Below are 14,868 nucleotides of genomic sequence, written 5' to 3'. Positions count from 1 at the left end.
GCGTCATACTGCATGGCTTTGCAGAACAACTGTAGCAAAAAGGAAATTGTGATAAAGAACTTAGTCAATGCCAAGCATAAGTAAATACTTAATATTATATACTTTTTAATAAAAGTCAGTATTTAAGAGGCATGTAGAAGCATGTATTGACATTTAGACTACACATTGTTTATTCTGTATTGTGGAAAAGGAATGATTAGATGAGGAGCTTAAAGATTAAAGGTGAGGTCCTATAACAATCCGCAGGTTCTATAAGAATGGTCCAGAAAATAATAACAGCTTCTACTGGATGCAAACTGTTCAGGAAAGATTCTTAAATGCAGATTTCCCTGACATCAGAATACTTTTATGACAGTCAAAGTATTAAAAAATCCATCATTTTAATATAGTTAAAAATAATGTGGCTTCTTAATCTATTTAATAATGTATCTCTCAAATGATTCTGTCATCTCTGAAAGCAACAGAGTGAGTTGCATTAAACATATTAACTGCTCTGACCTGTGAACAGCACTGTTCTGCCACTTCAAACAGTTTTGAACATCTCTTAAAAGCCATGCACTCAGTACTGTTCAAATTATATTTAACAAAGAGGTTATGCAGTATGGTGTGTTTTATGTGGGGTTTGACAGTGTGACTGCCTCTCTTGGATCTGTAAATGTGTGATTGTTTCTGTCACCAGTACACATTTCAGTCCAAAGGCTCATTATCTGTGAGTCATTACCATAAATGATTTGAATCACATAACAAAAAAGTAGAAAAAAACATAACGTAGATGACCTACACCCTTGAAGTGGAACATGCAGAATTTGGGCTCATACAGGCATTGAAATACTTGAATGGAATAAGGGGAATGACCAGCTCTTGAACTGGACTGATAGGCAGCGACTCCAGAATCATCACCTCCCTAAAAATGTGTGTTTTGAAATTGTGTTTGTTCCTCATTTATAATGTAAAATCATTCTCATTGCAATTGTTTTGTTTTTGGCCGCTGCTGAGGCTAATATGTAGGTGGGAATTAAACAATCATCCTCTTTTTGTCCTCTTTTTAAAAACGCTCTAGCCACGCTGTTGGTTTCCAATGATAACCTCGGAGTGGGTGGCAACATAATTATCAGAAAAATAGGATAAAAGAAAGTGTCAATTAATCCCCGCACACTGCATTCCTGATAGGGGTTTTTCCCTTCTAAACAGAGAGATGATTCACCTGTGAAAACCTCATTGCAGACACTGTATGCTCTCAATATTTGTTTACTGTAGCACTTCAGTCAGAATGCCTCATCTCCTGTACATTGGAAATCTTAGCACTGCTCTAATAACAAGCATTGAACAACTCTTTTCTTACCTGATGCATTCTTGAGGTATCCATTTGCATCTACGGATGTGTACATGACATACGGACCAGGCTGATTGACACCAAAGGGCTGTGATAAAAACACAAGCAACAGGCAATATAATCAGCCATGTCAGAACAAGGTACTTTTTTAAAGGAGATCTTTCATTCTACAGTATTTGGACTATGACTGACCTTAACTTTTTTCTGCAGAGTTTCCTTGAATATATTTTGTACTGGAAAAGTAGGGACTAGGTAGACTTTATTGTATTATACTGAAAAGACAAACAACTGCACTTGTAATAATCAGCTAAGAATCACATCTGTACTTTTCCCTTCAGATATGTTACAAGTTCTACATTATTCTTTGAGATCTGCCCTTGAACGTGTTATTGGAATTTTTTGTGAGCTCTGTGAACTAAACTTGTATTGTTCCACTTAGTTGATATTATTACCCATTTTTGCTATCGACTTTGCAGTCTTTGTATTCTAAGTTGCTTTTTAACAAATGTCCTTGGAAACTATCTGAATCTCTGCTGAACTGGAACATTCTCTGATGCTGCCTTGAGACAGAAAACATGAAAAGAATGAGCATGGTTTCCTAAGTGACTGCATATATGCAAACCTACATTCAGGGTGCCAAGTCTATGGACTCTATAAAGTATATAAACTTAATATGTTGCTTTTATATACTGAGAATTTCTGAGTACATAACTGAGTTGTAATCTCTGCAGGCTGAGCTGGTGGAGTGAAAACCAGTATATCACTGATTCTCCCAGTGATCAAGAAATAAAGAAGCAAAGTTAACTTTAGGGTCATGAGTGGTAACTTCCCTGAGCAAATTTGCGTCAAAAACAGGATGCAGGGACAGGACACAGGGCAGGAAGCGAATTTCCTATGATTTCAGACATCAGAGACAAGACATTTAGTTTTACCACTCTTATACAGATGGGCCTGGTGTTGAACAAGTTACCGGGACTGCAGGGGTAAAAGAACAAGGGAGGGCACAGTGAACAGCATGCAGCTGATAGAAGGGTAACCTGTCGCCTGTGAGATTGAACGAGATTCAATACAAACATACCATGTTGCCTCTGAGACTGAATGTGATGTTGACAACTAAAAGCTCAATACAAATGATAAGCAGCCACTGGGATTGAGCAGTATGTTAAGTATGCATAAGTGTGTCTTTCCAGTGGGACTGTCTTATTATCAGGATGAACAAAACCAGGGAGCTGCAGTAATAAGGAGGTGTAGAAACATTTTAAGTTATAGCAAAAAATACATATTACTACAGTTATAGAAGACAACAGACAAGTTGCTGATTTTCTTATTACAGAAAAATAGTAAGACTAAAGAGAAGATGATGAAAGCTGGATGAAATCCAGACTGGGACCCTCGCCAGCAAAAAGATTGGTGAGAGAAAGAAACAAAGATAAAAAGGAAAAAGGAATAACTGCTGTGCTATGCTCACAAACATCTGTGCAGTTCAGCTAATAAACAAGTTAAAGCGCTGAAAGAGGGCAACAAACAGCTTGAACTGATGCTGAGGGAGAAAACAAGCAGAGAAAATGAGAAAACAGAGAAAAACTAGAAAGCTTAAAGAAGGACCTCTGCAGATTAATGAAGAAAACTGAGAAGACTAGTCAAGCTTTTGTGAGAATTACAGGTACAATGGAACCCTAACATAGCAAGTAGCGAGAAAGAGACTGTGATGATTTAGATGAGAAGGTCTGGCAGCGCAACTGTAAACAATACTGGAATCTTTCACCTCCATGTAGCTCTGACAGAAGCGATACCAAAGGCAGGGGGAATAAGGCAGAGAGAGGTTCAGGGGAAAGGAGGGAAAATGCAGATGACACTTTCAAATACACCCAGAATTAAATTAACATACAGAGTTAGGGGATAAGATGGAAGATATGATTAAAGTACTGTAAATGCAAGGCATTCAAAGGATCTGCATGAGCTTGTGCAAGTCTCGTTTCCAAAAATAGCTGGGGAAGTGCAGTAGTATATCAGAGATTGGGGACTGGACCAGCGGCCTACTATTTAACATCCCCCAGACAATGGAAGAAATAAAAGTGTCTGAGTGTATATCCTTAGGAGCAGTACAAGGCAACCAGGGAACCATTATCAGTATAGTGAAAAGCCAGGGAAAACCCATTAAACCACTACCTATAAGTAGCAATCAGGTCTATATTACACAGGCAGAAAGAATCAGTTCTTTCTTGAAATGCTGAAAGAATCACACAACATCAAGAAATATTGGAGATAGGAATTCCAGTTAACAAAATCTATGGAAAAGTAATATGATGCACTACAAAAATAAATCATCAAAGTAGGTAGCCATTAGATAGGCAGCCATTATATATACAGAGGGAGCAAAGGGACAAACATGTTTCAGGTGTGATCAGCCAGGCCACACTATCCTTAGATGTAACAAAGGATCTGGCTCAAGAAAACCCGCTCTGATTGTGGGAGACTGGGGAGAGGTGTATGATCCAGAGAAGGCAGAACGCCAGGGGATAAAGAAAAAGGCCACCGCATGCGACCACCCTCTGGGTTGACTATGGCCAAGCTGCTTCAGTTGGTCAATGATCTTTCAAAAACAGACAAAGAGGAAGCATCAATCTCCTTCCTTGGTTCACATGACCCTTAAATGTACTAGAGACAGCAATATTAGGAGGCCAGCAATGCAAAACATTAACTGACAGAGAAATGTCTTTTAACTAACTTCCCCCTACGCATGACAAAAAAGGATATCAATATCATAGGTGTGGGCAGCAGTACGAAGCTAGAACATTCTTTAATCCCTAAAAACAACAACAGAATGGACGTGGTCCTGGTCCTAACTCGTCTTAAACTTACTCATAGACTATGCCGTAAGTACAGAAATATCTTCCTTCTTTTAACTTATTTGATTAACATGCTTCCTAAACAACAAAAAAGGTGCACAGTCTATGAACAGTGAATGTTACATGCAAACATACAAGCAAAGGTTTACCGAACACAAACCTAGGATGCAAAACGTATTTATTCGTATAACTACACCCTGTACTGAAAAAAGCTCCTACGGTACTCAAGATAAACTCATTAATAGTGATATAAATTTGCATTCATGTATAACCTTGCGGAATATTATTCAGACTTACTGTCCTTTCAACTGCAATAAATAATGAAGAGTTTAATAAACAGTCTATAGAAAGTCAGTGTTTACAATGACTATCTGCCATCATTTATGTGCAATTTTTGAGAAACTATAAAATATATATAATTATTACGAGATATAAAAATACATCATAGTTATGGATTAAAATAAAATTATTACTATAATGGTAAGCAGAGTTCTACAGTCAAACAAAATTTCAGCAGCTATTCAAAGCCAGTCAGGTCTTGTAATTTTAACCTACATAAAGCTGTGCGCTAAAACTTGCTTTCCTCACTGTTCACAAATGTTATCGTAGGGAAATTGCCTTGTTTTATTCTTTTTTCATCAAAATGTATAAGAGCTAGTTTAATTTTCATATCTATACAAAAATCTACAGGCTACAGGACCTAAAATTAAAAACATTTAACACTTTTTAATTCTTCCACAGAAGTTGTGTGGATAAATGCAGTCTTGCCAGAAGGGCTGGTTCAACACTTAAAAGTACCAGAAGTTGCCCAAAGTAACCAAGCTGATACATCTGAAAAACTAGCAGAAGCACTGGGAGAAAAAAACTAAACTGTTCTTGAAGCAGAAAAATTCTATTGCAGCTGAACCAAAGATTTAGCCTATATATATACAGTATATTATTTCCTGGCATTTGTGTCAATATAAAGTGAGGTTGAATTTCCTGTAGGAACCAAGTCATTTCAATTCAGAGTAGTCTCTGAGTTACAGCATGTGTTTTAGAGCTGTTTAAAGATTGCAGTAATGCCTCTGACAGACTGTGATACCTTTTCATTAAAGCTGCAAAAACAGTGGCTTTCAAGACAAATACCTCTCTTTATTATGTGTCAGCACTAATGAAGAGACATTCTGCCCTTCATGACTAGTCTATAATTCTATTGCTTGAGTGTCTTTTCCGGAGGATACTGTGGAGATCTCAGAAAGATGCTGGCAAAGGCAAAATTAAGACACTTGTTTGTAGGATAATGAAGAAAAAGATTTTGATAGATTGTAGAAAAAAAAGAACTACGCATATAATGTAACAAATGCAATTAAAGAATATGGTAGGATTTGTCCAGTAGAACACTACTGAAATTGGTTCAATGTAAGAATTATGCATTGTTTATTAAAAAAAAAACATTCCTGCTGGCAAGCATTTATGCAGTCTCTAAAAACAAGACTCTTAAATGTGTTAATTGTAGTTTATTTTGGGCTATCCTATCTATTAGTAGGTATACTATCCTATGTGAATTATAAAACCTAATTTCCAGGAGGTGCTTGATGTCTGAATTGTAACAAGTCTGTAAAATCATCGGACAAGAGACAATACAACAGCAGAGGAAACTAAGAGATCAAGTTGAATGCCCAGCAAAGAATTGTGTTAGTGCCACTTAGCTGGGTGTGTAGCTCAGCAACAAACAGAAACCTAAACCGACGTGTGAGGATTGTAATAAAAGAAAAGAAAGAGCACTGCACAAAAAAGACAAATTATGTTTTTGAAAAAGGACACTGGGATGTTGGATGTCACACGAATGAATCATTTTGCATGCCACAGTTTGATGCTTGAGGAGAATGTGAACAGATATTGTGGAAACAAGTAAATATGTTTTTGATCCCATTAGCTATGGGCAAAAGGTGAAAAGTGAATTGACTTTATTATTCGGACAACTGTATTCTAAACAGAATACAGTATACAAGTCAGATTCAGTAAACTATCTTTCTGTTAATCTGTTGAACTCTGGCAATCTGGGGTATTCTGATATTTTTTAATATCTTTTGATTTAATGTGTTCAAAAGCAATCACAATAGTTCCTTTCTAACTTCAAAGTTGCTAACTGAAATGATACATTTTTACGACATTTTCACAGGCACAAATCAGACAAATTGGGCAGCCAGTTGAACACAATTCCATTTAAAAACACATATGATAATGAACTCCATTACTGCCAGTCACAGCTAGCTGCCTAGCACTCACCTGACTGTTTAATCAGATCTAAAAATCTTCTCATGATTCTATGAGTGTACTAGGTACTGCAGATACCTTGATGGTTTACTTTTCTACCAGCGTGACAAAGCCATATGCAGTTTCCTGGTTTCTGTTAACAGATGGACAACTCTATGAGAAAATATGTAAGTGAGACTTACTGTGACTTTCCTTGGGCAGTCACTGGAACAAAGTCCACTGAGCACTGAAACAAGAAAAAGTAAAAATGATCATTTGTTTTACTATCAATTAGAATAAATACATAAAAACCTTTTTATTACACAGTATGAGCCTAATAATGTCTTGCAAAATCTAATTCTCATGCTTTTAGTCCGTCTGAGATGGAGAATCAAAAAGGCTAATTTAAAATTATGTAATACATAACAGATACTTGAGAAAAAAAGTAAAGCACTTGCATTAATAACCCATGAAACGTAATATAAAAAAAAAAAAACTTGGTTGCTTTACAGCAACAAAAACAGCTAAATATCTTTCCTGCTAAGAATGCTTCAGGTTAAAGGAAAGTACAGTCAAGAACATTTAAGGATATATTATGTTCATTAAATGTATAAAAATATCATTCTAAATAATGATTTTATTATATAGTATAACAACTATAACTATAGTTTTGCGATACATTCGTCAGGAATTAACAATGCCATATTGTCGTTTAACCAGACTCCAGCGATCAACGGGGTATTTTATTGTATTAACCATTTTAACTATATTAATGAGTGCTAAATAATGGGAACATGAGAAATCATATCACAAATTTGACAACCTTATCAACAATATTACTCAGGAAAGAAAGCTTCTTAAAAATAAAATCCTACAAGCCTCCACACCTTTGCAAAAAAACTGTTATCTTACCAAGTCAAGTGAAACCCCATCAGAGATTACAAATTACTGAAGTAAAGGAATATTTTTCACATGGTATTAAACTAGTCATGTCCTTGCTTTCATAATATCACAGAATTTTTTGACTAAAGTCTAAATTTGTTGCTGACCCATAGGCTACTCCTGGTGAGAGTCAGAGAGGCCAGCTGCTCATGATGGGAGCTCTCTGCAGAGATGTGACCTGTCAGTGCCACATTGTGGATAGCTGTTCCAATTAATCCTTCACCTTCCAACTACACCTCCTATGACCAGCACTCTGGAGAAAGCAAACCAGCACCAACACAGCTCAATCAATCTGTGATGTCTTCAGTATTTTCACTCTACAATACACTAAAGTGAATTTAGCAGAAATAAGAACTGTCAGCACCAAAAGCACTGAGATACTCAGTTTGTATTTTTGCTGTTGAATTTTTGCTGTTGAATTTCTGTTTTCATGAGAAAGTTTATTTCAAAAAAGGCTTCCAGCCAGAGGGGCAGTGAAAAGACAAAAAAAAAATAGAGAATGAGGTGAATGAGGTGACATCATAATCAAAATTGATTTTTGACCAAACAGCAGATTAAGAAAGATAACTGAACGCACATCTTTCAAATTTGTATATACTGCATGTAATGACATTTTAGGAGTTTATAGGTTTAAAATGTAAATTGAATTCTAGTGATATTCACGTATGTAACAGTCGAAGCAAACTAAAACCTAACTCAATTTCCTTCTGCATTATGCATATCCAAGAGCATGCGAATTGAAGAAATCATACATCTTTAATCAGTAATAAGAGGAATTAGTATTAGCATACTGATTGGCTTCTGTGGACCTGACTATTGATGTTTCACTGATGAATAAAACTTTAATTAGGATTTCAAAAGCATATGTGTATGTTCTGATAATATCTGTAATAAAAACAACCACACATTCCAAAGCAAGCGAAAATCTCCAGTTACCAAAGTTTTGCGGCTAATCAACAAACAACGTATTTTGGCAAAGAAACTACAAGACAGACAGAAAGACAGAAACTAAAAAAACAGGTACAGTAAACAAACACATAGGGATTGACTGGCATATACACAGTGAGACAGACACATAAAGTGAAGCTTAAAGGTTGATGAACCTTATTCTACACGGAATTCTATACTCAATATTTGCCATGCTTCACATAAACCACCCTCCTAAATTTACTCTTTTAAGATACTTCAAGGAAATTAATGTGAATGCTGCTAATGAAAATGGAGCCACTAATGGAGAAGGGAAACCAGCAGATGTTACAGTGATAGAATCGTTAGCTAAAAATTGAAGTCAGTTAATAAATCTTTGAAACAGTCCTAGAACATTAGTCTTGACAAAGTACTATGTGAAAAAAAGCCACCAAATATGAGAATCTGTTCTTGGTTCATGAAAAAGTACTTCACAAAAGGTTTACCAGACTATGACCTGAATGACATTACCCACTTATGATTCAGTCTGCGACAGTTATATTTATGTTGTGGATTTTGTATGGACAGTATAATATCATTTAAACCAATTTTATTTTAAAATGGTTGTTAATAAAATACATTTAAACAATCACCATGCTATAATTAAAAAACACAGCCAAAAGATCACTAGTACTAGTTCCAGTGAAATACCACACTTTGTTATTCAGGTGTAACTCAATGCTATCAACACAAAGTGAACAGTGGCTTTTTTTAAAAACATGGTGCATCATTATTTAAGTGAATGACTGAAAGACTTTGAGGTGAAGAAACATTAATACAATATTTATGACAGCTGTTCAGTGTGGAATTCATATTCTTTAAGTATAAACCAAAACCTTTTCTGTTTTTTATTAATTGACTGAGAGACAATCTGACTGAGCTAATGATGGATCAAGAATTCAAATGAACCTTTTACAGTTACCTATTTACATGAGGTATACACAACTTCATTCGGTCAAATGGAGATACAGATACGAATCACCTTTAATGAAAATATGTGGCTGTGGCTAAATATTAAAATACCAAAGCCTGGACTTCATAAGGCTGATCTCACTGAACCTTATAACAGATCAGAATGCAGCTACATTTCTAAAGCCAAATGATCAGCAGTAATCAAATGCAGAACCAGACATATAAATGAGATAAATTACGTTGATACAGTCATATTAGTCATACAGAAATCCAGGTTTCCTATGAGACCAGCAGAACCCCATTGTGGTCATATCCAGTGTTTTAATATCTATACTCTGACAATGTCTGTTTTGATTCTTTCTTTTTAGTTTAAACTATTATCTATTTCAACAAAGCTCAAATAGAGAGTTCTGAATTCCATCAATGTTTCATTGCTGTGCTTGCAGCAAACTTAGCCCCTGAGCTCTCCTACAAGTATGTACTGTAAAAGCTTTTGGAGCCATAACATAGCATTATCAGTCATTACATTTTCTCTGCAGTCATACAATTGCACATCTGAATTCTGCCTAGCTGAGAGGCAGCTGAAGCGAGCCGTTTTTCATTTTGCGTACCAAGATAAGGGAAAATGTTAAAACTGATGGCAATTTCAGAAAGTAGAATATGCTAAATGAGCCAATGTATCAAACAGACGTTTGGAGTGTATTGTTGCCAAAACAAGAATTAAAAGAAAATAATTTCACAAGTTCCTGAATGCATCTCTCAGTTTCTCAAAAAAGACTATTAGATCTGTAGGAGGGGTGCACAAATATGCACAGTCTTTAATAATCTCTACACAGAGATTAAAAATGTAATTTAATGGATGATTCTTTTTTTCCAGCTCAACTACTCATGAAGGACTGCTCAATCTTTGATTCACGTAAATGACAGATGACAAATAATTTAGATAGCATGTTAGCTCTACGATTACCGTTATTAAAAAATGTCATGCCAATGTTTTAAGATCGCTATACACTTGTAAACCAGACCACGGTGCATTCCAAGTACTAAGTCACTCTCTTGAAGGCAGTGAACTGAGACCTCACATTGAGTTATAGACAGTGGAAAGTTAAGACTGCCTGCCAAGCCATTTCTCAAAATATGTCAACAGAGTAGTGCGAATGCATTTGTGGTCCATTCCATACTACAGATATTATGATAAAAACCCTGGCTTAGTAAAGAGGAGTCAATGATCATAACATATCTACCATATTTACCTTGCAATTCACTACAAACTTAAATGTATTTGTGTGTTTTTCTAGGGTAACTGTTTCATTAATCCATATGCAGAATGAAATGCATGTTGTGAGACCAACTTCAAGCTGAGGTGGGGGGTCATGGCTGAATTCTAGAAAATAAGTATTCTTCAGGCCAGATGTCACAAAGATAACATCTTCATACCGCACTGGACCAGCCTCTATAAATCAATGAAGTAAAAAGGCAGCTTATGGTGGATTGATACTGTCACTGCTTACTGCTTTCTAGAATGTGTTCATCTAAAGGATTCATGGTGTTATGCACACACACATATCATTCTATAAGTACAATAGACTCTCTTCAACAAAACATATTTCCAAGTCCTTCTGAACTGTTATTTTGTTTTAGTTGTTTCCTTCTCAACAATTCAAAGAAAATTCAAATATTGATTTGTCTTGCATGTAGTGTAGAAATGCTCACTATTCCTGCAAAAACGTCCTGTTTGAATAATTTCAAACACCTAACAAGAAGATATTTACTCACCCACAAGTGATTGTTTGATGTTCAAACAAAATAATTGAAAAAATTAACAGTACACAGGCTGCTGTGTGAAGGTGAAGAAGATTGTGTACTTTGAAATCCTTAAACAATTACACAGTAGAAAAACTGACTTTGTTTATAACTTACATATTAACCTAATCTACAACTGAGAGGGAAGCTATATATGCAATTTTCACATTAACTTGATGTAACTTATAAGAAACACAAAAGTCTGATTAATCGAATTATTAGTTTATAATAGGACTCAAACATTTGCAAGAGGAGCTGGATTTAAAATCAGTAGACTACGGGCCAACCTGGTTGAGAACTGGAAAGCCATGTTTTCGATATATAAAAGGTTCAGTTTATTAAGACTACCTCAGGATTTAAGGAAAGAAGTTCTGAAGATGGCAATACAATTAAATAAAGAGTTTATTTTAAAGATACCTACATCCCACAAGGGAAAGTCCAAGACCGGAAAGAGTGGCGAGAGATGGCCTATAGAATCGCAGAGAGTCGGATCCGACTGACTGGATAACATCATCATCACACCCCACAAGAGCCTTAAACATCTTGCTTTTATTCTTTCCCTTTACTGAAGCCAGTTCCTGTGCTTCAAAATATTAAAATAGGTGAAAGAATTGGCAAGAACAACTGTAAAGTATCTGGATTTGTATTTAATCCCTAACTCAAGCATGGCCTGCATTAGTGCTAACTGTGAGTCAGACCTTATCACAGAATCCCTGAAATATAACAATTTCTATATTTAAAAAGGCATCCCTTTGAACACATTCCATATTCTCACTGCTGGGATTACAAAAACACCAAAAAAACTAAATAAAACCAACAAAATCTTCTTATGAGAGATTAAATGAATAAATGGATAGATGAGCGAATGAACAAGTAGCGAAAGGAGAAACTACCGTGATTTCAGATGTAGAGAATATAAATCTGATAAAGAAAACAATAGCAAGAACAACACCAGATATCAAAACAGGCAAGGTCACAAATTCCAATCTCACACTTTAAGAACTCAAAGTCTTAGGAATTAATTTTCCTTACCCTTAATCTGGAACTGAGGTCCTAACCTCAGAACAAAGTGGAATTATGTAAAGCCGAAGAGCATACATAGACATAAGGGGGAGGTTAAATATTGTTAATTTCCGTAGTCTTTATAAAAGTCTTATTTGTCTAGCTTTATTCTTATATATTAAAGCTCTTAAAGATAAGAAACCACCTGCTAAGGTTCTGGAGTAACTGTCATACTAGAAGTCCTATAGAGAAGAAATAAAGATTTTCCTAAGGTCTATGCAAAAAACAATTATGTATATTATGACAATAGTGACTGATATATTATTTTAGTTTATTCCATCAAATTAATATACTTTAGATCAAGGTTTTTTTTAACTTGAAGACCTTCCCTTCAAAATGTCCATTTCTAAGACATCCTATTTTGCATGCAATATCAAATTAAACAACTACAATAATAATAATAATAATAATAATAATAATAATAATAATAATAATAATAATAATAATAATTACACTGAGAAACAAAAGCAGTACTGCAGCTCAACAGGTCCAGACTTAAGAACTGTCAGAGCACATTCACAAAAAGTGTACGGATTTCGTACGTTGTTAGACTACTACATATGGGGAAAAGTTTCTTTTTTTGGGGGGGTCCCCTTGGTAGTCTCTGAGGATGTTCAGTGGTTTCTAAGACACTGCTTTTGAGAGTCAACATCAAGGGGGCTCCTGAGTGGTCAACCTGTAAAGGAAATCGCCTCAGTTGTCTGACTCAGCTCTATGAACCTAGGTCACGTGTCACAAACTGACACTGTGACCCTTGCCTCTTCCCAGGGGCTGCACCTCTTCTCAGAAGTTCTACTTCTGGTACAGAGTCGTAGTGTCTGTGACGTGTTAAAAGATGAGTGGGCCAAAAGTGGGTGTGTTGGACGCTTCTGCCTGCACCCCCACTGTCCAATGTGGGGGTTTGAAGCCCCAAACCAAGACTTGAGAAGTGCAGGAATGGTTATTCTAAATGAGTTCAGTATGTATAAAAGTTCAGTATAAAAAACAGTAACCACTGAGAATTCGCCCACGTTCATTTCACTGTCACTCAGGTTCAGGTGGTCCCTTGTTTTGCCTCTTATAGGCATTATATTATGCTTCTCTGTATATAAATTTCAACTCTGTTCCATAACAAATTGTGCTGTACTCAAAACCAAATTTAATTTCACCATGACAACAGCTGGAACCATACCAACTGTACTTTGCTAGCTGGAAACTCAAAGCCCAGTTTTATAGCCCTGTTCTGCCTATAACTCTTATCAATTACTTTGCAGGGCAGGAGGTAAATATAAACCTAATCCTATTTTAAGCAAGTATGAAACTGGTTTAGGCAAGTAAAATTGATTTTTGAAGAGAAATAAACTTAAACATAATTGAACACAAAAAATACATTTTAAAAGTTCAATAATTTATATAGCAGTTAAATGAATTTATGAGAGGCAGCAGAGTTCTGATTCTTATAATTTAAGAACCAAATTTTGAAGAAAACTGGTTGAGAAACCTATAGCATTTATAAAAAAAAATGTTTTTACAACAAAATCTGTTTACAACAAAAGTAGCTTTCTTTCAACACTGGAATAAACATGACAATACTGTTAGAGATATGGACAATAATTGTAAAAGGAAATAAGTTCACTTGGATAAAAGAACTCTTAATCTTTCTTTTATAGGAAAAATATGCTTTAAAACTGTCAATTTTCTTTTGTAGTACATGGTACATAATCATTTAGTACTGCTCTAAAAGACCACTATTTGCTTAGAGAAACCATCATGGATGAACATTCTGACACTAAATGTATACTAGAAGGAAAAGGCGTATTGTGTGCTCAATGATTTTTGTTGAAGGAGTTCTTTACTTACAATAACTACTTTTATGGACGTGTTAGATTTCAATTTTATTAGTGACAGATGGCTACACAGTTCCAATTCAAGAGGTTTCATTCCTGACGGGATAAAGGCTGCAGATGTATTTGAATTATGTGCAATTTGCATACCAATATGAGAGAAGTGCAATCACCTCCTTTGGTTTATTTTTTTGACAGGATGTTCTTCTGCAAAATGAGACTGATTTTTTTTGTCCCCTTTCAATTTCTCAATAAATCACTATTGATTCACTGTTGTTTAATTAAACACTGTGATATGTTGGTTCTTTACAAATAGTTGAACTTGAAACCATCAAAAATCTGGTTGGAAATGAGTGTCTTAGTTCTTAAAGAGTGAAATATTACGTTAATCATGTGTCTACTGGGAAGATGTGAATAGTGTTATCTTTAAAATGTACTTCCAATTTTAATATAACATGGCTGTGCCATAGTATCATACTACAGTATCTCAGCACCTGATAACTATACAGCAACCACAGTGGGCTGTATTAAAAAAACCAATATAACGAGAATGAGCCAGTGGTTAGTCTGTAAATCATGTGATGCTGCAGCTCAATGTGAAAGGACAGAATGGATGTAAGAGGGCATTAGATGTACCAGAGAGCTTTATCCTGACGTGCATAACATCAATGTAACACACTTTCAACACATTTGCAAGCCACTGTTGTTGGTAACATGTGAACAAGGCAACATAAAGAAAAACAATTTTAATTTGTAGTTTCATATACCATAATTTCAGAATACCATAAGGGTTTCAGAATCTGACCATATAATCTCCCAAAGGAGGAGGGAGGGCATTAATTCACTGAGTGGTATTTAGCTTTGCTGCAAGAAATCGATAAGATCACACGAAGATTTTCTTTCAAAATCATTGAATCTCTGTCATTCAGCTACTTTTTAG

At 35.4% G+C, this 14,868-nt stretch overlaps 1 protein-coding gene across 1 annotated transcript in view; it reads right to left on the bottom strand.

Annotated features, from left to right (window-relative positions):
* Positions 1 to 14,868, bottom strand: part of itfg1 (integrin alpha FG-GAP repeat containing 1) — a 112,517-nt gene that overhangs the window by 26,436 nt on the left and 71,213 nt on the right. Inside the window, exons 13-14 of the mRNA XM_088614189.1 lie at positions 6,624 to 6,667; positions 1,343 to 1,421 (exon numbers count right to left, since the gene is read on the bottom strand). Of these exons, the coding sequence (XP_088470315.1) occupies positions 1,343 to 1,421; positions 6,624 to 6,667 (123 nt within the window). The remainder of the gene's footprint in view (positions 1 to 1,342; positions 1,422 to 6,623; positions 6,668 to 14,868) is intronic.

Source organism: Lepisosteus platostomus, chromosome 20 (assembly GCF_059453375.1).
Source record: "Lepisosteus platostomus isolate fLepPlt1 chromosome 20, fLepPlt1.hap1, whole genome shotgun sequence".
NCBI classification, from domain to species: Eukaryota; Metazoa; Chordata; class Actinopteri; order Semionotiformes; family Lepisosteidae; genus Lepisosteus; species Lepisosteus platostomus.
This window is presented reverse-complemented; position numbering and strand designations above follow the sequence as displayed.